Source organism: Podarcis melisellensis (genome assembly GCF_964234715.1).
Source record: "Podarcis melisellensis genome assembly, chromosome: 4".
NCBI lineage: Eukaryota > Metazoa > Chordata > Lepidosauria > Squamata > Lacertidae > Podarcis > Podarcis melisellensis.
The window spans coordinates 102,874,405-102,900,828 of NC_138531.1; the positions used below are offsets into that span (position 1 = coordinate 102,874,405).

The 26,424-nt window shown below is 45.5% G+C and overlaps 4 protein-coding genes across 11 annotated transcripts in view; 3 read left to right on the forward strand and 1 right to left on the reverse strand.

Moving 5' to 3' along the window:
• The window catches only part of LOC309369055 (uncharacterized protein), a 291,502-nt gene that overhangs the window by 218,988 nt on the left and 46,090 nt on the right, over window positions 1–26,424 (forward strand). Inside the window, exons 1-5 of one of the 4 annotated variants that reach the window (XM_081909624.1) lie at window positions 17,955–18,039; window positions 19,601–20,093; window positions 20,290–20,371; window positions 20,655–20,737; window positions 22,965–23,091. In XM_081909624.1, the coding sequence (XP_081765750.1) occupies window positions 19,692–20,093; window positions 20,290–20,371; window positions 20,655–20,737; window positions 22,965–23,091 (694 nt within the window). In that variant the 5' untranslated portion in view covers window positions 17,955–18,039; window positions 19,601–19,691. Of the gene's footprint in view, window positions 1–17,954; window positions 18,040–19,600; window positions 20,094–20,289; window positions 20,372–20,654; window positions 20,738–22,964; window positions 23,092–26,424 lie in introns of those variants that run through there. The other 3 variants (XM_081909625.1, XM_081909626.1, XM_081909627.1) reach the window with 3 other exon arrangements.
• The window catches only part of LOC309369078 (uncharacterized protein), a 421,063-nt gene that overhangs the window by 39,706 nt on the left and 354,933 nt on the right, over window positions 1–26,424 (reverse strand). The window lies entirely within an intron of this gene.
• On the forward strand, window positions 3,000–4,072 carry LOC309369237 (olfactory receptor 52E4-like; the record flags this gene model as incomplete). Its single annotated transcript, XM_081910031.1, has 1 exon — window positions 3,000–4,072. The coding sequence occupies one exon, from the start codon at window positions 3,000–3,002 to the stop codon at window positions 4,029–4,031; it is 1,032 nt and encodes a 343-aa protein (XP_081766157.1). The 3' UTR covers window positions 4,032–4,072.
• The window catches only part of LOC309369105 (uncharacterized protein), a 245,140-nt gene continuing 236,557 nt past the window's right edge, over window positions 17,842–26,424 (forward strand). Inside the window, exon 1 of the mRNA XM_081909778.1 lies at window positions 17,842–18,008. The gene's annotated coding sequence lies outside the window, so the exon portion shown is untranslated. The remainder of the gene's footprint in view (window positions 18,009–26,424) is intronic.

Genomic DNA, 26,424 nt, shown 5'->3' on the forward strand with positions numbered 1-26,424 from the left:
TGCATGTGGAGGAGCAGGGAAGCGAACCTGGTTCACCAGATTATGAGTGCACTGCTCTTAACCACTACACCACGCTGGCTGATGTTGTTTTATTCCCCTTCTTTTTTCCGTTAGAGTGTATATTAATTTCCCAATAAAAAACCTCCAATTAACATATCAAATCATAATCCAATAAAAATAAAAAACTAAAATAAAAGATCAAATTGTCTTCCGAATTGTAATTTTGATTTTACGACTTCCCATAGCCTGAATCTCAAAGCATATCCAAATCTCAGTCCTGCCTCTCATTTCATTGCCCTTCTAACAACTCTGTTGTGTTGTGTCAAATGTCCATAAAGGTTTATATGCCATCTTTGATCAATCCAGCCTGCAGTTGTTGGTCCCTCCTGAAGCTCCAAATGCCTCATGGAATCATAGAATCATAGAGTTGGAAGGAAACCCCAGGGGTAACCCAGCCCAACTTCCTGCATTGTTGGAATCGCTGCTGAACAATCCCTGATGGATGGTCCTCCAACCTCTGTTTAAAAATCTCCAATGAAGGAGAGTCCACTACCTTCTCAGGTTGCACACAGAAATGACATATTTATATTGTTCTGTATGTAATACTGTAATAGACTGCTTTAACAAATGATGGTCAAGTTTCTTTCCTAATTTTAATCATATCTCTGGCCTAATAAAATCTGGAACTTTTGATGCCATATTACTCTGGGTTTCCAGTCCTGAAAAAGCAGAGATTTATTCAGTGGTGGTGACCCTTTTTCAGCCTCAGGGCCATGTTTTCTTATCAAATGCTTTCTGGGAGCCACATCCCAAAGGTGGTTGTGGCAAAATGGGTGTGGTCAGACATGTACCCCACTTCATCCAGGCAACCAAGAACAGTTGTCATAGTTCCAAGACAGATGGCAGCTGGGTAAAATCACTTGGGGAGAGTGCAGAATGGGGCCAATGAGGGATGCGGCCTGGGCAGGGTCCTGAGGGCAAGACAGAGCTGCCAGGAGGCCTGTACAGTGGTACCTCTGGTTATGAACGCTTCTGGTTACGAACGATTCAGGTTATGAACTCCGCTAACCCAGAAGTCGCTGCTTCTGTTTGTGAACTTTGCCCCAGGATGTGAACAGAAATTGTGCACAGGAGGCGTGTGCACAGTGGGAGACCCCATTAGCAAAAGCGTTCCTCAGAATAAGAGGCTTAAGAATGGACCTCCGGAATGAATTAAGTTCGTAACCAGAGGTACCACTGTATTCAGTTTCCAGGTATGAGGTTGGGGGGAATTCTCCTTGTGGTTTCAAGAAATCACACCAAATCCCCAATCAGTAGGACTTCATTCAGTAATGCATTACATTTCTATTAGGACACAGACTATACAGCATAGGCAAAATATGCATAATCTTAGCTGTTCATCCTTTACCCAACCACTTTCTGCCTCGTCTGCACTTCACCATCTCTCATCAAGCCATAGTTCATGAAAAACACTTACCCTCCCAATTTGATTTTAGTATCTGTGTCAGAACCCTCCTTGTACCTTATCTGGAGTTGTTTTTCTCTTTAACAATCAGCCATTAATTTCCCCTTTAACTGGTTTTTACTAGTCTTGTGGTCAGTTCCCATTCCTGTGCATGTTACACTGGCCTCACTTAATAATGGGCCTAACCTGGGTCTTTTTCCAGCCAGAACTTGCTGGAACTCAGTTCTGGCCCCTCTTGGGTGGGTGCCATTGCCACTCTAAGAAAATGAGTTGCCCTAGCTCAGTTCCCCATTCTTTTAAAAAATAAAAATCTGACCATTTATATTCATCAATGCATACAGGTATCACACTGTTTTATTCTCTGCCTGCCAACCCACCTATCTGGTATTCCTGCTCTGCCCATTACAGGATTCTCAGCTGTGAAGCTGTTGTCTCTTTCAAGCTACCTTCTGTTCCACTCTTCCCAAGTCTGCTGGAGATGTAGAATGATAAAGAATCCTAAGCCTGGAGGTGGGATTGGGGTCCGCTCTCCACAGTCCCCCTGACTCTGTTAACTTGGAAGAGATGCTCCAGGTGTGGGCGGTTCGGATGCCATGGGAATTGGGATGGAGCAAAGCTCTTTCTACACTGAAACGGCCCCCCGAGATGTCCACCCTAGCGCCTCCACAGAAACACTATAAATGCTGCTTTCTGATCAGCCAAGTGGAGTCAGATCTGAGGGATGCTCCTCCATCCACGATGCAGCTGCCAGTAGACCTTTGACTCTGTGGCTCAGCAGAGCACACCTTGCTGTGTTGATCTGTAGGTGAGCTGGCAGAACAAAAGGTCCTATCAAGGTGAGTGGAAAGGAGGGGAGTAATAGAATCATAGAACTGACAAGTTGGAAGGACCACAAGGTGCTTCTAGTCCAATTCCCCACACTGAGGGACTTTTTTGCCCAATGTGGGGCTTGACCCTGCGATTAAGAGGCTGAGATGGGGAGGGAGAGGCAGTTGCTGGGACCATTTTTTGAAGGGGGAGGGCAGCAAGTTACCTCTCCTTCCAAGGAACCTTTGTTGCAATTGGCATGTCCAGCTCTGGTCACTGTAGAGCTGCAAAAGGTGAATGAGAAGATCAGGGCGTGTGGTGGTGGAGGAATCAGGTTCCCCACAGAGAAAGGCTGGTTTTGATGAAGGAGACATTAGTGGGAAATGTGGTGGTGGTGGCGTAGGGGGGGGGGTGAACACACGATAGAAGAATACAGAACCATGTACAGGATGAGGAAAGTGGAGAGCCGCCACCCCCACCAGTTTTGTCAGACTAAATTGGCCCAATGAATTGATGGGTGGGAGAGGAGGAGCAGACAGGAAAGTTCCTCATACAGCAGCGTGCAGACTGCTTTTTTCATTTTCTTTGGTCGGACACAGGGACCTACACTCTGGCCAAATCCAGCTGGCGGGCTCATCCCCTCCACACAAACACACAATGGTTTTCTTAACATGAAACAGGATTGCTGGGAAAGGGTCTATGTGTCCATGAGGAGCCATGGAGGAAAATGCTGGCCTGTTTTCTTCTTCTTGGCAGGGTCTCAGTGACCTGTTCTCTAGCTGGGTCCAGGAGGAGAATGCCTCTTTCGAATGCCACCCACTTTTATTCCCCCACCTTCATCCTGCTGGGGGTCCCAGGGCTGGAGGCGCTTCACTCCTGGATCTCCATCCCCTTCTGCCTCGGCTACCTCGTTGCTCTCGTGGGCAACTGCACCATCCTCTTCATCATCAAAACGGAAGCCAGCCTCCACCAGCCCATGTTCTACTTCCTCTCCGTCCTTTCGGCCATCGACCTGGGCCTCTCCACCTCCACTCTGCCCAAGATGCTGGCCATCTTCTGGTTTGGCCTTGGGGAGATCAGCCATGGGGCCTGCCTGGCTCAGATGTTCTTCATCCACAGCTTCACGGGGATGGAGTCTGTCGTGCTGCTAGCCATGGCCTTTGACAGGTACGTGGCCATCTGTGACCCTCTGAGATACACCACCATCTTGACCAAGGCAAGGGTAGCCTGGATGTGTGCTTCCGTTGTGCTGAGGACATTCCTATTTGTGCTGCCCATTGCCCTCTTGACTCTCCGCCTGCCCTTTTGCAGCGACCACGTCATCCTTGCCCACACCTACTGTGAGCACATGGGCATTGCCAAGCTGGCCTGTGCCGACATCCGGATCAATATGATTTATGGCTTGTTCACTATTACCATCCTCATGCTTGATGTGGTCCTCATTATTCTGTCCTATGTGCTGATCTTGCAGTCTGTTTTCCGGCTCCCCTCCAAAGAGGCCCGGCTCAAATCCTTGGGCACTTGTGGCTCTCATGTTGCAGTCATTTGTGTCTTCTACACTCCTGCCTTCTTCTCCTTCCTCACCCACCGCTTCGGACGCAACATCCCCCATTATGCACATATCCTCATTGCCAATCTCTACCTCATTTTGCCCCCGGTGCTCAACCCCGTCATTTACGGCATCCGGACCCGGGAGCTGCGCAGGAGGATCCTGCAGTTCTTGTTCTCCAAAAGGGCGCCTTTGTCCAACGTCTCCTGATTATCCTGCCTTGCAGGGGGTTGGACTAGATGACCCCCAGGGTCCCTCTGACCAGTGTCATATGGGAGGCATCTACCGAGCATGTCTCGTGGAGTCCCTTTCATTGAATATTACAGCATTGCCACATATGTGCTTGTTGCTGATTGGTTAACACAAATACAATGCAAAGGTTGCATATGGGCATTAATCATCAATAGATTAAAGGTTGGGAAAGGGAACACAGAATTGGACAGGCATGAAAACCTCCTTATTAAATTATAACTAGTGATTAATATATAGCATTCATCCGTAGATGTGGTCAACCAAGCACTAAGAACAGGTCAGAATGCAATGTCTCATGAACTCAATGTGAACTGAACATTCGAGGGTGATGAAGGAATGTCTCAGCTTAAAATGGTTTTTCCAGAGTCATGTGCAGAAGCAAAACTTCCCATCACTCTACGATTCTATTTTGCATTCCTACAATCTGTTGAGTGGGAATTCAGATATATAACATGCTCTACGTAATCCGAGTGTTTTGTAAGGCTGGGAGAGAAACCCCACAGAGCGGTTGCTGCCAATCACTGTAGGCCATCCTGAGGTAGATGGATCGACGGTCTGATTCAGAACTCTCTGCAGTTCTTTGATCCTGGCAAGCTGGACTCTGTGTGTGTGTGTGTGCGTGTGTGTGTGTGCATATTTGCAAACTACCCCCATCTCTGGGCAGTGAGACTCCAGGGGTCCCAGGTCCATATAGTTTTATTTACTCACAGGGGCTCACTCTGGGTCTTGCTTTCCTAGCTAGACAGCCTCCCCCATTAGCCTGGCTTGCCCCCCCTTTGCTGCAGCTCTTGCAACCCAGCTCCTTCTTTGGAGATGCTGAGGAGGACACCCAAGTGGCCAGAGAAGGCCCTTGTCTTGCCAAGAAACCTGTCTGTGGGAATCGTGCATCCATAAAGGGTTAATGTCTTCTAGAATTCTCTGGTGTCACCAGAAGACAAAGCTGTTTTTTTCAGTCAGGTCTGTTCTCAACTGCAGAGGAAGAGTAGCCTTGGGAGCCTCTTGGGGAGATGGAAGTGATGAAAGGACTGAATCCATGAAGGAGAGCTACTTGCTCTGAGATGGGACAACTTCGGGCAAAGGCCAGCAGAGAAGGGATGCTGTTGGCCACTGGTTTCTGTTCCTCCCCACTTTCCCAAAGGGCGTAACATCTGAGGTCCTGTGGGTGGAAAGAGCGTCTCAGGGTCAGGGGCCAGTCTGGGCCAAAACGGCCCTCAGCTGCCCCCACCACAGAGTCCCTGGCTCTTGTCTATATTATGTTGGTTTCTATTTCCCTCACTGTGCAGCAAGTGCAGTCACGGGACATTGTTTTGCCTTCCACAGTCAGAGTTACTGTTGGATTCCCACAGGAATGGGAGACTGGATGTGACGTTCACTGGTTTCCTGTTTTTCACTGTTTCTCTCGGTGTTCTTTGTTTCCGAGAGGAGTTGCTTCTCTGCTCTCGCAGAGGCAAGATGCATGTTTGTATTCTCTTTTTTTAAAAAAATAATTTTTTGTTAAGATTTTAAAGGTTACAGGAAAAAAAGGAAATATATATATACATAACAAAGAAGAAAAAGAAAAAACAATACATACAGAAAAACATCATCAAAAACCGAAAAAAGAAAAAAGAAATGAGAAACAAGTCAAACCTTTACATCACTTACTTACATTCACTTACTTCCTTGACCTCCTCATGCCTCCCATTTTTGTATTCTAATTCAGTTAGATATTTCAGCAAATCCTTCCAACTTTGTTTTTATCCTAATAGTTTATCTTAATATACTATAATTTTACATTCTCTCTTTCACCAATTCATTTTTACTTAATCCTTTATATCTTTTCTGCTAAAACCACCTAATTTTTTCCCCCAACATCTTTCTAACATTCCATAATTTTACAATATTTCTGAAGATAAACTTTAAATTTCTTCCACTCTTCTTCCGCCGACTCTTCTCCTTGGTCGATGCATGTTTGTATTCTCACAGCACAGAAGTGTAAATAAAGTTAAGAATGTGGCACATACTGCTTATCCTTCCGCTGTGTGTGTGACTGAGCCGGTACTAGCTTCAGCTTCAGATGGGCCGAAGCTGGTCAAAATCTCACATATTATTGCACTTTATGTGTTGTTTATGTGCAAGATAAACATTTGATATTGTGATAAGAATATATAGAAGAGTATTGTTTATGTGAATGCACAGCCGGTTACGTCTTGTGTGTTTGTCCATTCCAGGAACAGCATTCCTGACCCAGATGTTCACAGGAAGTCCCTAAGATGATTCCCCTTTCAAACAGGATACGTGAACTTGGGCCAGTAGGATCCTCCTCTCCCGCAGACAGACAACCCCTTCCCCAAAGTCCCTCCCTCCCCCACACCACCCATCACTCACCAGGATGGCTTTGGCCGCCTCCTGCTTGGAGCACTTCGGGGTTCAGAGCCCCCTGAGCTGAGCTGCCTGGCAGTTCTGAATCACCTCCGGCAGGTACAGCTGATCTTCTTCCAGCAGGTGAAAGGGAAAAGCCAGTCTGTCAGTTCCTCAGGAAGGGAGGGCTTCTCCACATCCCAGAGTGCAGAGTGGGGGGGCAAGGAGGGCAGGTCTGAGTCCCTGCTCTGGTTCTCCCCAATACTCACCCCTGGGGGAGGGATGTGCAACCGCAGCACATCTGCAAAGAGAAGGACATGGGGACAGGTGAGTCCTCCCTGAGAACCTGGCAAGGCTATTCCAAGAGTTTTCTCCTGGGTTCAAAGTCCTATGGTAGGGGAGGGACATCCCAAGCCTTGGGGACCAATCTTGGCCTCCTTCAACCAGAATGTGACTCCCGAGGCCAGGGGTAGGCAAACTAAGGGTTGGGGCCGGATGCGGCCCAATCATCTTCTCAATCCGGCCCGCAGACGATTCGGGAATTAGTGTGCATCTCTGGGTTATTTGTGGGGTATAGGAATTTGTTCATTCCCCCCCAAAAAAATAGTCTGGCCCCCCACATGGTCTGAGGGACAGTGGACCGCCTCACGGCTGAAAAAGGTTGCTGAGCCCTGCCCCAGGCTAACAAGATGGTCAATATCCAGTTCCACTCCACCCTTTTAAAATTTAAATCTCAAAACAGATCCCAACTTTCAGAGCATGTGTTATGTACTGAGTTGAATAGGATCCAAACTGCAGCAGTCTGATTGGTCCTAGAACAATAGGATCCAAATTGCAGCAGTCTGATTGGTCCTAGAACAATAGGATTCAGAATGCAGCAGTCTGATTGGTCCTAGAACAATGCAGCAATATGATTGGTTGGCAGGAACCACCCAATCATGCTCCAGATATAAGTGAATCCACAACCTGATTGGCTTACAGTAGAATTCCAGAATTAGCCAATCATGTGCAGCCCATTGTGTAAATAATGTATATAAAGCAGATACTTTGAGGGAACATTCATTCATTCCTCCTCACCACTATGAGCTGAATAAAGAGCATGAAATCACTTTGCGACTCTGAGTATATTTCAGCATGTAAATCACATGAGTGGAAAGACCCCTGTGCCACTCTCACAAATAGGACTATACCTCCTTCTCCCACCTTTAAAGTAAACGTCTATGCAAGACTCCACAGAAAAGTGTTAATCAATAAAAGGTTAGGCCAAGAATTTATTTCATCGGATAAAGTTAAGAAAAGAGGAGTGGTGATTTATGCAAAGGAGAACTTGTCCCCAAAATTTGTATTTAAAGATGAACAGGGCAGAATTTTGGCAATTGAAATCCAGACACAAGGAGAAAAGTTTTTAATTCTAGGAATCTACGCCCCAAACGATGGAAAATCGGAATTTTTTAAGAAGCTGCACGAGATTATGCTGGACTATTTGGACTATAACATTATCATGTTGGGAGATATGAACGGTGTCGCCTCAGTGAATATGGATAAGTCACAAAGTGCTAATATAACGAAAGATGGCAGACTACCAAAAACCTTTTTTGAAATGACTGACAATTTGGATTTGATTGACATATGGAGGATCAAGAACACTCTAGGGAAAGAAGGAACTTTTTTTTCTGAGGCCCATATGACATGGACGCGAATCGACCAAATATGGATAACTAGAGGGCTGGCACCTAAGACCAGAAAAGTGGAAATCTGCCCAAAAACCTGCTCCGACCACAACGCCTTGAGAATGGAATTGAGACTAAATACAACCGGATCGTTCAGATGGAGAATGAATGACGCTTTGTTAAGAGATCAGGAGATTGTTAAGAAGGCCCAAAAAGTTTTAAAGGACTATTTTGAAATAAATTTAAAGACAAATGTGGAAAAAAGAATAATCTGGGACGCAAGCAAAGCAGTTATAAGAGGGTTTCTAATACAACAGAACACGATTAAAAAAAGACTCTGGAATGAAAAGAAGGAGAAGATCTTGGAGAAAATAAGAGAAGGAGAGAGAAAACTGAGATCCAGGCCTAAATCAAAGGAAGTATTGAGAGAAGTGAAGTTTTTCCAGGCACAATATTCGAAACTGATAAATCAAGAGGTGGAATGGAAAATTAAACAAATGAAACAAAGATCCTTTGAATCTGCTAACAAATGTGGAAAATTGTTGGCTTGGCAGTTGAAAAAGAGACAAAAACTTAACACAGTTACAAATCTAGAGATTGAAGGGAGAATGGTTCAGAAACCCGACGAAATTAGAAAGTCCTTCCAGAGATATTTCAAAGAACTTTATTCTCAAAGGCCACAAAAAAGCTCAGAGGTGGACCAATTTGTTATAACTAATGGATTACAAAAAATACCCCAGGAAATGAGAGCAATCCTGAACTGTAATATTACAACTCAAGAAATTGAATGCGCCATTCAGAACCTTCAACTGGGCAAATCTCCGGGACCTGATGGGCTTACTTCCAAATATTATAAGGTACTGAAGGATTCATTGATACAACCATTGCTGGAAGTTTGCAACCAGATTATGGAGGGGAGGAAGGCACCGGAAACGTGGAAAGAAGCTTTCATCACGTTGATCCCAAAACTAGAATCTGAAAAAACTCAACTTAAAAACTACCGTCCTATCTCACTCCTAAATGTGGATTACAAAATTTTTGCAGACATTTTGGCAAGTAGGTTTAAGAAAGTCTTAAATGAAGTGATTCATAAGGACCAAGCAGGCTTTCTCCCTGGTAGGCATTTATTTGACAACACAAGAAACATCATTGACATTTTGGAGTTTTTACAGATTAATTCAAACACAAGAGCGGTGTTGATTTTTATTGATGCGGAGAAGGCCTTTGACAACATTTCTTGGCTGTTTATGAAGAAAAATTTGGAAAGGATGGGAGTAGGGCGGGGGTTTGAAAATGGAATAGAAGCAATTTATTCAGAACAAAAAGCTAAATTGATAGTAAACAACGTGGTGACAGAGGAGTTCAAAATTGAAAAAGGGACACGACAGGGGTGCCCTCTATCTCCTCTGTTGTTTATTTCAGTCCTGGAGGTGCTATTGAACATGATTAGAAATGACCGGTTGACACAGGGAATTGTGGTCGGAGAGAAACAATATAAACTGAAAGCTTTTGCAGATGACTTGGTATTAACATTACAGGAGCCAGCCTCTAGTACTAAAAGAGCGTTAGAATTAATTTCTGACTTTGGTCGGGTGGCGGGATTCAAGCTGAATAAACAAAAAACTAAAGTTTTAGCAAAAAACTTGACAACTACTGAAATAGAGGAGTTCAGAAAAGAAACAGAACTAAATGTGGTCAAAAAAGTAAAGTACCTAGGGGTCCATTTGACCTCCAAAAATTTGAATTTATTTAAGGACAACTATGAGAAATGTTGGTCAGAGATCAAAAGAGATCTGGAAATATGGTCAAGATTAAAACTTTCCTTGCTGGGCAGAATAGCTGCTATAAAGATGAATGTATTGCCGAAAATGCTATTTTTGTTTCAGGCCCTCCAGATCGTGGATAAGGTGGAATGTTTTGGAAAATGGCAGAGGGACTTATCTAAATTTGTCTGGCAGGGCAAAAAGCCCCGAATAAAGTTTAAAATACTAACAGATGCGAAAGAAAGAGGGGGGTTTGCCCTGACGGACTTGAGGTTATATTATGAAGCTGCAGCCCTCTGCTGGTTGAAGGATTGGATTTTATTGGAGAACACCGATGTCCTTGACCTGGAGGGATTTGATAATGCTTTTGGGTGGCATGCATATTTGTGGTATGACAAGGTTAAAGTTCATAAATTGTTCAAAAACCATATTGTCAGAAGGGCAATTTTCATGGTCTGGTCAAAATATAAAGACTTATTGGAGAGTAAAACTCCGAGGTGGCTCTCACCGATGGAGGCCAAAGCACGTAAAAGACTCAATATGGAGGCCCACTGGCCTAAATATTGGGAAATAATTGAAAAAATTGGAGATAAATGGAGGTTACAGAGTATGGAAAAGTTAAAAAACAAGGTGCGAGATTGGTTGCATTATGCTCAAATCCAGGAAGTTTTTAAAGCAGACAAAAAAGTGGGTTTCCAGGAGGAAAAATCGAAACTAGAGACAGAGTTGCTTGAGCCAAAATCTAAGCTAATTTCGAGAATGTATAACTTGCTGCTTAAATGGAACACACAGGATGAGATTGTCAAATCCTCTATGATAAAGTGGGCACAGGACTTGGGGCATAACATTATGTTTGAAGACTGGGAAAGGTTATGGAACACCGGAATGAAATTCACGGCATGTACTGCCTTGAAGGAAAACATTATGAAAATGATATACCGGTGGTACATGACCCCAGTCAAGCTTGCAAAGATATATCACCTGTCCGATAATAAATGTTGGAAATGTAAGGAAGAGGAAGGGACATTTTTACACCTCTGGTGGACCTGCCCGAAAGTGAAGGCCTTCTGGGAAATGATACATAATGAACTAAAAAAGGTGCTGAGATTCACCTTACCTAAGAAACCGGAGGCCTTCCTTCTGGGCATGGTAGACCAGAGGATGGTCAAGAAAGATAGAACTTTCTTTATGTACGCTACTACAGCAGCGAGGATTTTGTTGGCAAAGCACTGGAAGACACAAAATCTACCCACATTGGAAGAATGGCAGACGCAGCTGATGGACTATATGGAGTTGGCTGAAATGACTGGCAGAATTCGAGACTCGGGAGAAGAAGAAACGGAGGAAGTTTGGAAAAATTTTAAGGACTATTTGAAAAAGCATTATAAGTTGTATGAATGTTAAAAAATGCTCCTTTCTAGGAAGGTATAGCTTCAGTATCGGCAAATTTCTGAATTGATAAATAAGACACTATAAGACAGAAGTGAGATAATGAAATATTTTTATTGTGTGGAAATTAAAAATTAATGCAATTGTACTGAAATGTTTACATCAGATAACACGATAAAATGGAAGATATATTGTTATGTATAAAATAAGTTAACAAATTGCTGAGGTTTTGGTTACACAGGGAATGCAGTGCTCGGGAGATGGGGGGAGTCTATTGGATCTATGGAAGTATGTATTTGAAAGTGGAAATTTGTTTATTAAAAACCTAATAAAATATTTATAAAAAAAAATAAAGTAAACGTCTATGTAAGGAAACCGAATTGATCCAGGTCTGCCTTCCTCCGCCAACCTCAACTTTGCTCTTCAAGCCAAAAGACAACACTTCCCTGTCCCCGAGTGAAACCCGCTGGCCTTTCATTGGTAGAGCCGCCACCATGCTAGTGGCGTTTACCTCAACACAACACAGGGACTGACTGAGCGGGCAGCGAGATGCTTTCAGCCTTGGACATTTCACAGGTTCTGAAATGGCCGCGCAGGCCAGATTCACGACCCTGGAGGGCTGGATTCAGCCCGCGGGACATAGATTGAGGACCCCTGGCCTACACTGACTGGCAGCAGCTCCCCAGAGTTTCAGGCAGGGATTTTGTCCAGCCCTGGCAGGAGGTGTCAGGAGTTGACCCCGGGACATTCTGCATGCCAAGCAGATGCTCTAGGGCTCCCCATATTTCACTAGCCTTTCAATGTTATGTTATTAGCAATCGTGGAGATTCCACCTGCCTCTTTTAAAAGGAGAACACTCACCTGATCAATAGTTCCAGTTACAGATAGGTAGCCGTGTTGGTCTTGTCACGTTTTCCACGCGGCGCTTTCAGCAGAGACGCTAAGAGTTCCAGGTTTTTCCAGTGCAGTCTTTTTTAATGTGAGTCATAAACAGGCATTTACAAAAGAAACAGTCCATACAGAGTACTTACAAACGAATACTCTCCACCACCACACTACAGCACAACCACCATACAGCACAACCACCACACCCACTGTTACACAGGCTTTCCTTTTAAAACAGGTGATAGCCAATTACACTCCTGCTGAGTCACTCTGACCCAGCAGAGTATTGCATCATCCTGTTGAAGCCTGCAGACTTATCCAGTATCCTGCGAATCCCAACACTCCTCCTTAAGTCAAAGGCTTGAGACCTAATAATTCTCTTAAGTCTCAAAATTTAGGAGCATCCAAACATTTTGTATACAAATCTGCCACATTACATTTTGTGTTACAGTGCTGTACCTTTAACACATTTCTTTCCAAAGCATTTTTCACATTTCCGTATCTTATAGCTATATGTTTACTCTTGCTTTTAAAGTTCTGTTGGTTGGCAAGCTGTTGTGCAGCCATGTTGTCACTTAGCACAGTGATTGGCATTTCAGAAGGTATTCCAAGCTCTTTTGTTAGGCAAGCAAACCATTCTATTTGTGACACACATTCGCTTATGGCTGAGTACTCTGCTTCACAAGTACTTGTGGCAACAAATGTTTGTTTCTGGGATTTCCACTGAACCAGGGCATTTCCAATATATATGGCATAGCCAGTGGTAGACTTTCCATTTTCTCTGTCCCCCCAGCTGGCATCAGCGTATGCATACACTTGCTGATCATATCCTGTATCCAGCACCAGTTTGTAATCTTTTGTGCCTTTCAGATACCTTAGGATTCTTTTAAGTGCTACCCAATCTCTCTGAGCCGGGTCCTCACTTCTTTGGCTTAACATGTGCACTGCCAATGTTATGTCGGGTCTTGTCCAACAACTTAAATATAACAGAGACCCCAACAGAGAATGAAATGCTGTTGCATTCTCACATTTTTGTCCTTCTGGTTCATTTTTGTACTGGGTAGTTATGGGAGTGTCAGCCTCATTTGCCCTCTCCATTCCATATGTCTTCAGTAACTTTTCAATTTTTTCCTTCTGACTCAGAGAGTAGACGCCCTCTTCATTTCTCTGAACCTCTACTCCTAAGTAATTCTGAATCTCTCCCAAATACTTCAGTTTGTATTTGTTACCTAGGCTGTTTATAAACCAATACACTTGCTTTTGTGCAGTTGTTATCAGACAGATATCGTCAACAAACAAAAGTAAATAACAAACACTTCCTTGCACCATTGCTGAATATAAACAGGAATCAGCCAGGCTTTGTTTGAATCCCATCTTTTTCAAAGTTGTGTCTATGCATTCATGCCATAGACGTGCACTTTGGTGTAAACCATATAGTGCCCTTTGCAGCTTTAACACCATGCCGTCTTTTTCCAGCTCATAACCTGGTATTTGCTGTAAATACACCTCGGCATCAATAGGAGCATTTAAATATGCTGAGGCAACATCAAAATGATTAACTTTTAACCCTCTCAGACTTGCCATTGCTAAAACTGATTTTACTGTTTCAGCCTTTGCTGTTGGGGCAAACACTTCATCATAATGTATCATTTTTCTTTGTGTAAAGCCCCTTGCAACCAATCTGGCTTTCCTCTGATAACTACCATCAGCCAGCTTTTTCACTTTAAAAACCCACTTACAGCTTATGGGCTTTTTACCTTCAGGCAATTCTGTAGGGACAAACACATTGTTGTTTAGCAGAGAGTTATACTCTGCCTGCATTGCCTTTAACCACGCCTCTTTCTCTAGAGTAGGTAACTCTTGCACTTCTTCAAAGTTTTCTGGCTCAGTTACACAAACCTGGTTTATGGTGGCTGGGAACCCATAACGGTCTGGAGGTTGACCTTTATTACTTCTTGCAGACCTCCTTGGTTCATTAATCTCACCCCCTGGGCTACCTTCAGGACTGCTTTTGGGGTGGATTGACTCTGGAGATCTACCTCCTCCTGTCCCTGTTGCACTCTCTTCTCTCCCCTGCTCCATGCTAGCAGCTGGAGAAAAATGCTCAACCTTTACCTCCTCCTTTTCAGTTTCTCTGGGAGAGCTGCCAATTCTTAGCTTTGTTTCAACTGCCTTATCAGGTACGCTCGGCAGTAAAACTTTTTCTGGCAGCAGGTTTGCATGTATCTTGGGCCAATTTCTTTGCTCATCAAAGCTGGCTGATCGACTATAACTCAAAAGATTTTTATCATCTTCAAACCTGTAGGCTTTCGTACCACTTTCAAACCCAAGGAATAGCAACTGCTGTGCCCTTTTCCCACCTTTTCTTCGATTCTTTACAGGTATGTCAACCCACGCCTTTGTCCCAAAGATTCTCAAATGTTGCAAACTGGGACTTTTGTTATAGAGAATTTTATAGGGTATGTCATCTAGTACCCTTGACCATAAGCGATTCCCAATATAATTTGCGGTCTTAATACTCTCAGCCCAGTACTTAATTGGGAGATTTGCATCTGCTAACAATGCTTTCATTTGTGTCTGCAAGACACCTCCCCTACGCTCTGCTACCCCGTTCTCCTGAGGCGTTGCCACGTTGGTAAGCCTATGTTTAATACCTTGGGAACGCAACCAGTTTCTTAGGGAGCTTGCCATAAACTCTCCTCCCCTGTCTGACTGAATAGAGCACACCTTTTCGCCAAGTTGCCTTTCTACCCTTCTTACCCAGAACTTCAAAGTTTGGGCAACGTCAGACTTTTGCTTTAATGGATAGACCCAGCCAAATCTAGAATAGTCATCTACTAGGATCAAACAGTACTTGTTGTGGGAGACACTTGGTGGGAAAGGACCAGTTACATCAGCATGGATCACTTCCAGTGGTTTTTTGGTTTCTCTCTGGCTTGCTCTTGCTACTGGGCAAGCCCTGCTTTTAACCTCCTTGCAGACATTACAGTCTAAGTAATTATCACAACTTTTTATGTTTTTCATCCCCCCACACAACTCCAATGTTTTGTTTAGCACCTTATAGCTAGCATGAGCCAGTTGCCTGTGCAGGAGATGAATACACATATCATGGGTTGGGACATTTTGCACATTCGCAACCTTAGACTCACACTGCAGTACATACATATTAGTTCTAAGGTTAGCATTTGCCAACACTGCCCCATTTTGCTTTATCTGGCACTTATCTCCCACAAAGTTTACTTCAAAGCCTGCTTTTGCCAAGTCAGGAATGCTTAGGAGATTGTTTTGCAAACTAGGCACACACAACACATTCCTGAATGTGTGTCCCAGCTGTGGGAACACAACCTCCCCCTCACAAACCACATTAGCTTTCTGGCCCGTAGCAAGACTTACATGTTTTTTGTTTGAAGCCCTAGCGTCAGTTAGCAGTCCTTTTCTTTTACAAAAGGTTTGAGAAGCTCCACTGTCCAGAACCCACAGTTCTTCATTTTCTTGATCATCTGCAGACACCCAAGCGGTAGACTCTCTCTGCTGCCTCCTGTGCTTCTGCTGTTTTTGTTGTTTTCTCGGGCAGTCCCGAAGCAGATGTCCACTGGACTTGCAGCAAAAACACCTTTTTACTTTGTTGACCACCGGCTGGTCTGCAGCAGCTCCTCCTGGCTGTTTCTCTGGCTCCCGACACCTCTGCTCTTCCCGGTTGTTGTTCCCTCTGGGATGCTCCAACAGCTGGGCTGAGGTCATCTTTCGCTCTGCACGCCTGTCCTCCTCTGCATACAACCGTCCGGTAACGTATTCCAGAGTCAGCTTATCAGTCTCTACAGACTCGAGGGAATTGACCAGCATATCATAGCTGTCATCAAGGGAACTCAGGACTATAAAGACTTTGTCCTCTTCCCCCACAGGCCTCCCTCTTAAGGCTAGCTCCTGGAAACAGCCTGTTAGGAACTTTAGGTGGTTTACCAGGGAGTCCCCCGGTTTCTTCCGACACCGGTACAGTCTCCTGGTCAGTGTTATCAGTGAGCCAGCTGTCTCTCGCACATGGACAGCCTTGAGCGCATTCCACGCCTCACTTGCCGTCACCTTATCAGCTACGTAGACTAGCTGGCTGTCGTCCACTCCAAGGATGATTGTAGCCAAAGCTTTCTTATCCTTTTCAAGCTGGGCCTCTGCAAGTGCCAGCTTTTCATCATCGTCCTCATCCCACTCAGGGTGCTGCGGTGTAGTTTCCACCACCTTCCACAGGCCCTCACGCTTGAGGAAATGTTGCATGCGGAGTGACCAGGTGCTGTAGTTTGTGGCTGTCAGCTTCTCCAGCAACGCGCCAGTTCTGGACTGCTCCATCCCTGCAGCTCACCTCCAGCACCCACGGCTAGATAACTGCCACCTGTACTCTTGCGCAGCGGAAGCGTGCTGGGCCCATAACCCTGTCGCGTTTTCCACGCGGCGCTTTCAGCAGAGACGCTAAGAGTTCCAGGTTTTTCCAGTGCAGTCTTTTTTAATGTGAGTCATAAACAGGCATTTACAAAAGAAACAGTCCATACAGAGTACTTACAAACGAATACTCTCCACCACCACACTACAGCACAACCACCATACAGCACAACCACCACACCCACTGTTACACAGGCTTTCCTTTTAAAACAGGTGATAGCCAATTACACTCCTGCTGAGTCACTCTGACCCAGCAGAGTATTGCATCATCCTGTTGAAGCCTGCAGACTTATCCAGTATCCTGCGAATCCCAACAGGTCTGCCATAGTCAAAACAAAAAAAATTCCTTCCAGTAGCACCTTAAAGACCAACTTAAGGTGCTACTGGAAGGAAATTTTTTTGTTTTGACTATGGCAGACCAACTGACTTAGTTGGTCTTTAAGGTGCTACTGGAAGGAATTTTTTTTGTTCTGATCAATAGTATTATTATTATTATTACTATTATTATTATTATTATTATTATTATTATTATTATTATTATCTATACCCCACCCATCTGGCTGGGTTTCCCAGCCACTCTGGGCAGCTTCCAACAAAATATTAAAATACAATTGTCCATCAAATATTAAAAGCTTCCCTAAACATAATAACAACAACCATCCATTTTCAGTCCTTTTAATTAGCAATTAAGCATTTCTGGAAAGGGAAATGGCATACTATTGAATGTTTGCATAGCAACATGCTTAAGAAAGTATTACTCATTTATGACGAGAATGGGATTTATTTATTATGAACTTTGCTTGGTTCCTCCTTGGCAGCCAGTGCCATTGTTTCAGCAGGGCTAGAACTCAGGACCCGCTGCCTTGAGGGACATCTAAGAGCAGCTGGGCAGGGGAAAGGTCTCCCTTGGGAGGTGGGGGACTCTCCTTCCTTGGAGGTTTCTCAGCAGAGATCGGAGGGCCATCTGCCCTGGATGCTTGAGCTGAGATTCCTGCATTGCTGGGGGTTGGACTAGATGACCCTGGGATCCCCTCCTGTCTCTCCACTCCTGAATTCCAGGAGGAGCTTCCTTGCCTCCTGCAAAGCCCTTTTCCCTGCAGGCTCTTCCTCTGGTTTCTGGCCAAGGGAGGGAGATGCTCAGAGTCCAACCAGGAGCCTCACCCACAAAAGGATATCTGGCCAGTGGCGGAGCCGGGGGGGGCAGCTGCCCCCCCCCCATCCATTCAAAATAATAAAGAGCTGAGGTTCAGAAAGGCGAGAGAGGGCTGAGATAGGGGACTCGGCTTGGCAAGGGTTAAAGGGAACTGAGCTGCCTTCCTAGAGAGGCCAGGAAGCAAGGGGGGGCAGGTCCTCCAGAGCCAAGGCCCCTCCCTCCCCAGTCCTTTCCTGCAAGGGAGGGGGGTGTTGCTTTGTGTCTCTCCTGCAAGGGCTGCCTCGCTGCCCCCTCCCGGGATCTGGTGAGTCTCCTCTCTCTCTCTCTGGGATCTGGTGGGGGTCCCAGGGCTGCAGCAGGGGAGGGGGCCGGGGGGGCCTGATCAGGGAGGAGAGGGTCCTGCCAGGGAGGGGCCAGGTCTGCCACGCTCTCCTTCCTGCAGATCAGAGGATCCCAAATTCATTTGGCCTTCCGCCCCCCCTTCAGAAAAACAATGACTTTGACTCTGTGTGACTTCACTCAGCCTCATTGCACAAAGGACGAAAAATATGCAAATGGTTTTCCAAAGCTGGAGGAGGAGGTGGACACTAGCCCCTCCCCCCCAAAAAAAGGTGGGAGAGAAAGGGGAGGAATAAAGAGAGGGATCCCAGCCCAGAGTCTGGCTGCTGCATTGGGGACCAGTTTCCCAGTGTCTCCCAGGGCAGCTCCCCACGGAGGCCACTGCAGCAATCCCCTCGCACCCAGAGCAGGGCATCCCAGGACCACATCCTCTCTCTCCCAAAGGGATTGTTGCTGGAAATGGGCGCTGCTACTCACTGAGCCCAAGTCAGGGAGGAGGAGGGGGTCCTGCCAGGGAGGCGCCAGGTCTGCCACGCTCTCCTTCCTGCAGATCAGAGGATCCCAACCTCCTTTAGCCCTCCGCCCCCCCTTTGTAAAAAAATCTCCCTTCTTTAAACAAAGGGGTCCCTGGGACTTTAACTCTGTGTGACGTCGCTCAGCCTCATTGCACAACAGAGGAAATATGTGCAAATGGTTTTCCAAAGCTGGACGAGGAGGTGGACTAGCCCCCCCCTCAAAAAAAAAGGTGGGAGAGAAAGGCCAGTGATAAAGAGAGGGATCCCAGGCCAGAGTCTGGCTGCTGCATTGCAATCCAGTTTCCCAGTGTCTTCCAGGGCAGCTCCCCACAGAGGCCACTGCAGCAATCCCCTCGCACCCAGAGCAGGGCATCCCAGGACCACAGCCTCTTTCTCCCAAAGGGATTGTTGCTGGAAAACCAGCCGAGCCAGAAATGAGCGCTACTACTCACTGAGCCTCCAGGGACCTTGGCGTCAATGGCTGTTAATAATAACAACAACAACAACAACAACAACAACAACAACAATAATAATAATAATAGATTTCCCGGCTAAATTGCAAGGGATATGTCTTTGGCCCCACCCACTTGGCCCTCAGGGGGTTGGCCTGATACATACCTGGCCCTCAGAGCAAAGAAAAAGGGACCCCACCCCAGGAGACTATCTGGAGAGTGACAGAGAGTCCAGGTGCTAGAAAAGGTGAGGACCCCCACTAGAGCCAAGCATCCATTTATCACAAGATACAAATGACTCCCTTGTCATTCGGTTCTGACTTCATGCATTGACTGGAAAGCAGCAGAAACCAGGTTGATTAATCTCCCAGAAATCTCTTCAGTTGCCTCCACAATTTGTATTGCTAGAAGGCTAGAGACATATTTCTTCTCCTCTTACTCCTCTTTCCCCCCAAAAAGATAGCCAATGGTCTGGGATGTGGTGCAGTCCAGCCCTAGTTCCCAGCAAGACTCATCCTTGCTTGCTCAGGGAATCTTTTTCTTCTACTGACCTACAAATACTGTAACAGAACAATGTATTTGCTTTGTAGGATTTGCTAGAGCTTCTCATTCAGACGGACAGAACTTGGCAGAAGACCAAAGGGTTCCTTCCGATCTCTCAGAGGCTTCCTGAGAGCACAGATGGATGAGCAAGACTCGGCTGGCCCTGAATCAGGAAGAGGCCATGCCTTCCAAACTGGGAGCAGTGGGGGATTCTGGGAAAACTCTGTGCAGAAGATCCTGGGTGAGGAGGACACTCTCCGCTCAGAGGTGCAGAGCCAACAGGTGAGGCAGTTCTGCTGCCAGGAGGCCAAAGGACCCCGAGAGGTTTGCAGCCGACTCTACCACCTTGACCGTCAGTGGCTGAAGCCAGAAAGGCACACGAAAGCTGAGATGCTGGACCTGGTGATCTTGGAGCAGTTCCTGGCTGTCCTTCCCCTGGAGATGGAGAGCTGGGTGAGGGACTGTGGAGCGGAGACCAGTTCGCAGGCGGTGGCCCTGGCCGAAGGTTTCCTCCTGAGTCAGGCAGAGGAGAGAAAGCAGGTGAGAGAGACTTTCCTCTGGATACTCCCAAGGGGCTCCAAACAGGACAGAAAACATCCCATAATGGTCTGCTGATGGCCCATCCTTTTTCTGGGAAAGCATCCATGGAATGAGATCTCACACCCTTCAAGTCTTTGTCATTCTCTTTCTAGTATTTCTCCCCATTCTCTGTTTTGAATCCTTGTTTCTTTTTCAGGGAAAGGATCTCTTTGCAGAAATGGACCTGGATTCCTGTGAGGCAGAGAGGCCTCCGTTGGACCCCAGAGAGAGGCCACTGGGTAAGGAGGAAGGTGGTTTTCTCCATTTGGTCTCATTCTCTTTGTTTTCCAACTCATCTGAGGGTTCTTTTCATCTTGTTTTGGGGGGAGACAGTTGGGAAGAAGGGTCCAGAGGAGGGGAGATGTATTTCTGCACAACAAACATATGAAATGGCCACAAACGTCCAAATGCTCTCAGCAGGTAAGTCTTTCTCAAAGGCCCATCTGCAGTTAGAGATGCCCTGTTTCACCTGTGAGAGAAGCAGGCACTTCTAGTGTCTTGCTTACCTTTTTTCTCTTGCAGGTGGCAGAATGATGCCGGCAAGACCTCCTGATCTGCCTTTTCATGGGGGCAGAAGGGAAGCAGCAGCTGTGGAACCAGATCAGGTCAGGGGAAGCTGCCTTGTGGGGCCAGAGGCCGAGGGATGGAGCAATGTCATGGACTGGTTGGGCACAGAGGAATGGTGGGAGGAAGCAGCCGGGGAACCAGGAAAGGAAGACGGCTCAGAGCCGAAGGAGTGGAGGTGGAGGAAGGATGAGCTGTCAGAGGGAGAAGCCTGGGAAGAGGAGGTGTCAGAAGCCGAAGGGGTTGTAGGGATCAGGTGAGATTGCTATGAGGAATTATAACAAATATAGAGTAAGCCATCTGTGTCAGCAATGAAACTATTTTGATATGATTCTTGATCAATCTACACCTCTGCATCTCTGGCCATTTCCTCTGCTGGCCATTTCTCTTGTCACGTACACAGCCCAGTTGCTTAGACAGGCAGGCATCCTGGGCCATAAATTTGGCCATTAAATCCTGCCGTCCAGTCAGCTCTTCCTTGCTGGCTCTGCTTGAGGCTGACCTGGGCAGGAAAACAGAGTTGCAGCAGCGGTCCTGCCGTCCGTGTGAGATAGAGGGATAAATCAAGTCCAGAGACAGTTCATTGCTATCTCTAAAAGCGTTTATTTACAAGCCATAAATCAGTCTCATTCCATCGGAGCTTTCCGGGATCTCTCCTGTGCCAAAAGCACACACAGCTTCTGCTCAGCGTCTCTCAATCAAAAGTGAAAGCAACTCTCACAGACAAAGCCTGTGACTTAGGGCCCTGCTTCAGGCCCCTCCCAGATGCAGGACACCAAGGAGTTTTAACCCTGTAAACTCCAAACTCCACAATAAAGATAGTGGGCAAGTTTCTATGATGTAGTATGTTAATCTTAGGGCCAGGAAGCAGATCTCACATGAAGGTGATAATGATTGTTGTCCTCCTGGCTATCCTTATCATATGTATTGCTTGTTTATCACCTCCAGGTTGCCAAATGCTCTTATTTGTAGTTCTGTTCTTTGTTTACCCCGTGCTTAATTAGTTATGGTGGTTTAACTTTCTCCCCACTTGGGTTTGTGGAAATGCTCAGAAGAAATCTGATTGGTTCTTATGAACACTCTGTAAAAAGTTCTTTTGTGAATAAAAACTGCCTGGGCCAGGGGCTGCACACGGACAGGCACAAAGAGACACGATTATACGCACCCTTCCCAGAGCAATGGATCCAAACTACAAGAAAGAAGATTCTACCTAAACATTAGGAAGAATTTCCTGACAGTAAGAGCTGTTCGACAGTGGAATTTGCTGCCAAGGAGTGTGGTGGAGTCTCCTTCTTTGGAGGTCTTTAAGCAGAGGCTTGACAACCATATGTCAGGAGTGCTCTGATGGTGTTTCCTGCTTGTCAGGGGGTTGGACTCGATGGCCCTTGTGGTCTCTTCCAACTCTATGATTCTATGAGTCTATGAGTCTTGCTGATTCAAGTCTCTGTGTGTATTCTTATTAATCAGAGTTCAATCCTTCCTTTACTTTGTGAACGCCTCAAGTAAATATCTTTCCTTTACTTTGTGAACGCAACAAGGGGTAACAGGGCTTAGTGAGCTGGGAGACTCTGTGGCAGAATGCAGTCCAGAACCAGAGGCAGAAGAGGAAGGAGGCAAGTGGGAGGAGGGAGGTCGAGAGGCAGAGATGAGTCAGGAGAAGGAGGAGCCACCAGGGGCTCCCTCTCCATCCGCCAGAATCCACCCTCCCTGCTTGTCTCTCAGAGCCAGGAGATCCCCTGCAATGCAGGAATCTCTGCTAGATCATACAAGACAGATGACCATCCAAATTAGGCTTATTTCTAGACTGATCACTGAAAGCAAAAATTGGTTTCTAAGCAGTGGACAAATGAGAACAAATAGTGGTCTGGATTTACCTGACCAGCCCCATCCGCTGCAAAATGGGGCCTGCCCCCCATTTCTCCCCTCCCCCTCTCCATGCCCCAATGAACCCCTTGAATTTGGCTCTAGGGCATTGGGAAGGAACCTTCCCAGAACAGCACACGAGGAGTGGAGAAAGTGGATCCTTCCATCTGCCCATCTGAGTAGGCAGAATGACTTGGAAAACACAAGGTGGAGTACCAACTATTTGCACAAAGACGAATACCCATAATTAAAACGCAGAATAAAATAAGCATCCATAAATAAAATGTGCAGCAAAGCAATCCTATTGAAACAACACCGCAATTAAGAGGAAGGAAACAACAGAGCATCATGTAGCAGAACATATTTCTGCTGTGTCAGAGGAGGACATCTCCCTTTTTCTTTTAGGGTCCAGTCTGCTTTGAAGATGTCGCTGTTCGTTTCACAGACGAGGAGTGGGCGTTCCTGGATCCTGACCAGAGAGCTCTGCATAAGGACGTCATGGAGGAGACTCATGGGATCGTGGCCTCTCTTGGTAAGCCTCCCTGTGGGATCGTCCTATCTGCCTGGAAATTCAAAAAATACCTCTATGCAACCAACCTCATCTCTTTTCACAGAGCTCAACCGTGGCCCCTATAGCACCTGGGAACATAACACCCCCCACAATATACAGTAACTTACAGTTTTTTCTTTGAACAATCTTCCTCAAATTATTCCTTTTTCTTCCATGATTAGGCTGGCCTGAACTGTTAGTTTCTGTGTGTTGCCACTGTGCAGTGCTCTTGGAATCACAAGACTCTGTTTACATTCCAGAGACATTCCAGACTGTTGGAAGTCTCACGGAAGACAGGAGATGGATGTGATGTTACTGGTTTCCTGTTCCTTTTCCAGTTGCTCTCTGCTCTCACAGAGCAGAGTATTTTTTTTTCTGTCTGCATAGCTTAGCAATAAAACTCTTAGCATGTAGCTCATATTTCTCGTCCTTCCCTGTGCTGGATACTCTGCGTAATGGGGGGAAACGTGCCTGGAGTCTTATCAGAGGCTCAGGTCGCTAATTATCTTTGGAGGGTAATCCGAAGGCTCGACTGGAGGAGTCGCTTGATCGAACGCAACTCTGACGAACTGCCCAGGCCATCTTAAATGTCAGCTTCATAATTGTTAGGAAAGATAAGTTGTGAAGTTTAGAGCTTACAAGGTTAACAGCTCAGAATGTCCTGCATCTGGGGAAGAGCTTTCATAACAACCGGGAAAGCTATTTCTTCGTTCTTTCTGACTTTCGTTTTCTGCTGAGACAAGGAAGACGCAATGTCTGCATCTTCCGATGGTTTATCTTGCTGTACATACAATAAAGCTGTTATTTTAGAGGAACAGCAGTGTATTGGACTCTGTGTTCTGCAAGCTCCCACACACAAGCAGAACTCGCTGTGCCGCTCTGCTACAAGTCCGGGAATTCTGGAGCTGTGGAAACGTACCGGACACCACATAGGTAGCTTCAGGTTTTATGTTTTTGTATTTGCTCCTGTCAGTCTTGGGTTGATCAAAGAAATGACTGACAATGGAGATGGAGGGGATGCCATGACTGGGCCAAACAAAATTCATCCCAGAGAAGAGCTAGACTTATTGAATCTCAGGTAGTAGTAGCAGTGATGATGATGATGATGATGATGATTTACAAACTTAATCTTTTCCAGAACAGGATTGCTCTTAAATTGATGTAACACTGTAGTAATAACAATATTTTTTATTTATACCCTGCCCATTTGGCTAGGTTGCCCAAGCCACTCTGGGCCGCTTCCAACACATATATAAACATGAAACATAAATAATAATCTGATCCCATATAAAAAGAACATTAACTTTAAAGTGAACAACTCCTAGTGGCCAAAATTGTGGAAACCTTTTGTGAAAAGTGTATTTCTGAGGTTTGATGGCTCATAACACCACTTTTGTGTGGAGTAATACCATAAAATTATATATCAATGGAAAGATAATTTAATGAAGAATGTAATGAAAGAACATTTATGAAGGAGTATTTATTAGAACAGCAGTCATAACCATTTATTAGAACAGCAGTCATAACCATTGGCAACCTTTAGCTTTAATTACGGCCTTACAATGCCTTCCCATGATAAGAACCAAGTTTTTAGTTCTGCAACTGTAATAAAGTGAAACAAAGATTAAATTATTGCCTCTGTTAATTGGACTTTATTGCTGGGTTGCTTCTGACTAACAAGTTTCTTTAGTCGGCTCCATAGATTTCTGATTGGGTTAAAGTTTGGGCTATTCCCAGGCCATTCCAGCAGTGAAATATCTTTATCTTGAAAGCACCTTTTGCACACAGCAGCAACATGACATGGAGCGGAATCCTGTCAAAGTATAAAATAGAATATATATGTGTGTGTGTGGAATGTTTCCAAGGGGTTGCTCGAGAGCAAGCAGGCAAATATCTCCCTGCTTAGCTGTGAAGCCTTGTTTTTGCTGCCAAAATAAACCTTATCTGTCCAGAGCGCCACTCTCCCATGGCCGACTCAGTCGCTGGCAGAATCCGTGAGTGGGCGGTTCCTAAACTTTCCCCAGCAAAGCAGCTTCTTGACGCCCAGTCTGCGCCTCACCTCTCTGCACGGATGCTTTCTGTGGAAGAAGAGCATGGGTAACGGAGGACCACTCTCCTCCCCGCTTTGCCCAGGCAAGTTGTCCTGGCACCGCCTTGCCTCTTCCGACTCCTGCAGCTCCACTCCACTGGAGGCGTGTTTACTCTGCTCCGTTGAAGAGGAGCTGCTTCCCATGATCCCTGGAGGCTCTCTGTAATCCATTCGGCTTTTCCTCTCTCCCTCCTGAACCGATGGCAGTTCCCTGACAATATGCTTCAACATCTGTGAAAGGATCACCTGAGAAACGCTTCAGTTTGGGCGCAAATATTTCATTTATGCATTTTAGGGCATTTACATTCCCATTAATGACATAAATTTTGCCCACACCTTTTGCTGCCATACAACCCCAGATCAACACACTATCTGGGTGTTTCACGGTCGGTCTAATGCAAGTAGGTTGTAAATCTTCTCTGATTCTTCTCCTCGCGTATGTCATGCCATCACTACCAAGCAAGGAGATTTGGGTCTCATCGCACCAAATAACATTGTCCCATTGTTTCGCTGTCCAGTTAACATGTGTTTAATCTTTTCAACCTTTGCTTGAGAGATAACAATGGCTTTTTCCTTAGAATTCTAACATTTAGACCAGTCCTTGCACTCAACTTCACATTACATTGCACCATGTCATCTTGTATCCACCCAGATGATTTTCTTCTGTCATGTAGGGACAGTCTCTCCACTCGTCCATTGTCACTTGCCTTTGTGCACCTTTCCCTGCCTTTACCAGTCTGATTTTGTAGTGACTGAGTCTCCTTATACCTCTTCAAAAATATATAAAGGCCAGCTCTGGTTAAGTTTTTCGTAATATTTCATCAATTTCTTCATAACTGTAGCCTTGTTCACTTAACAGTACAATTTTAAATCGCTTTCTGGGTGACCAGTCAACTCTTTGTGCCATTTCTGTAATTTTATTATGTTTTACAAGAACACAAAAAAAACCAACCAACTTGATAGCAATCCCAAAGACACTGACAAAAGTCAGCCTAAGCAAGTTGTGCTTCCTTTTTCTGGTTATTTGGCTATAGCATTAGCTTTAGATAGAATATGGGTAAATGAACAATTTCCGTGGATACATAATTGTATGATATTATTCCAAAAGAAGCAGTGTTATGAGCCATCAAACCTAAAATACACTTTTCTCCAAATGTATTCCACAATTTTGACCACTACTGTATATCAAACAAAGCAACAGTCAACAACTCAACAAAATATCATAA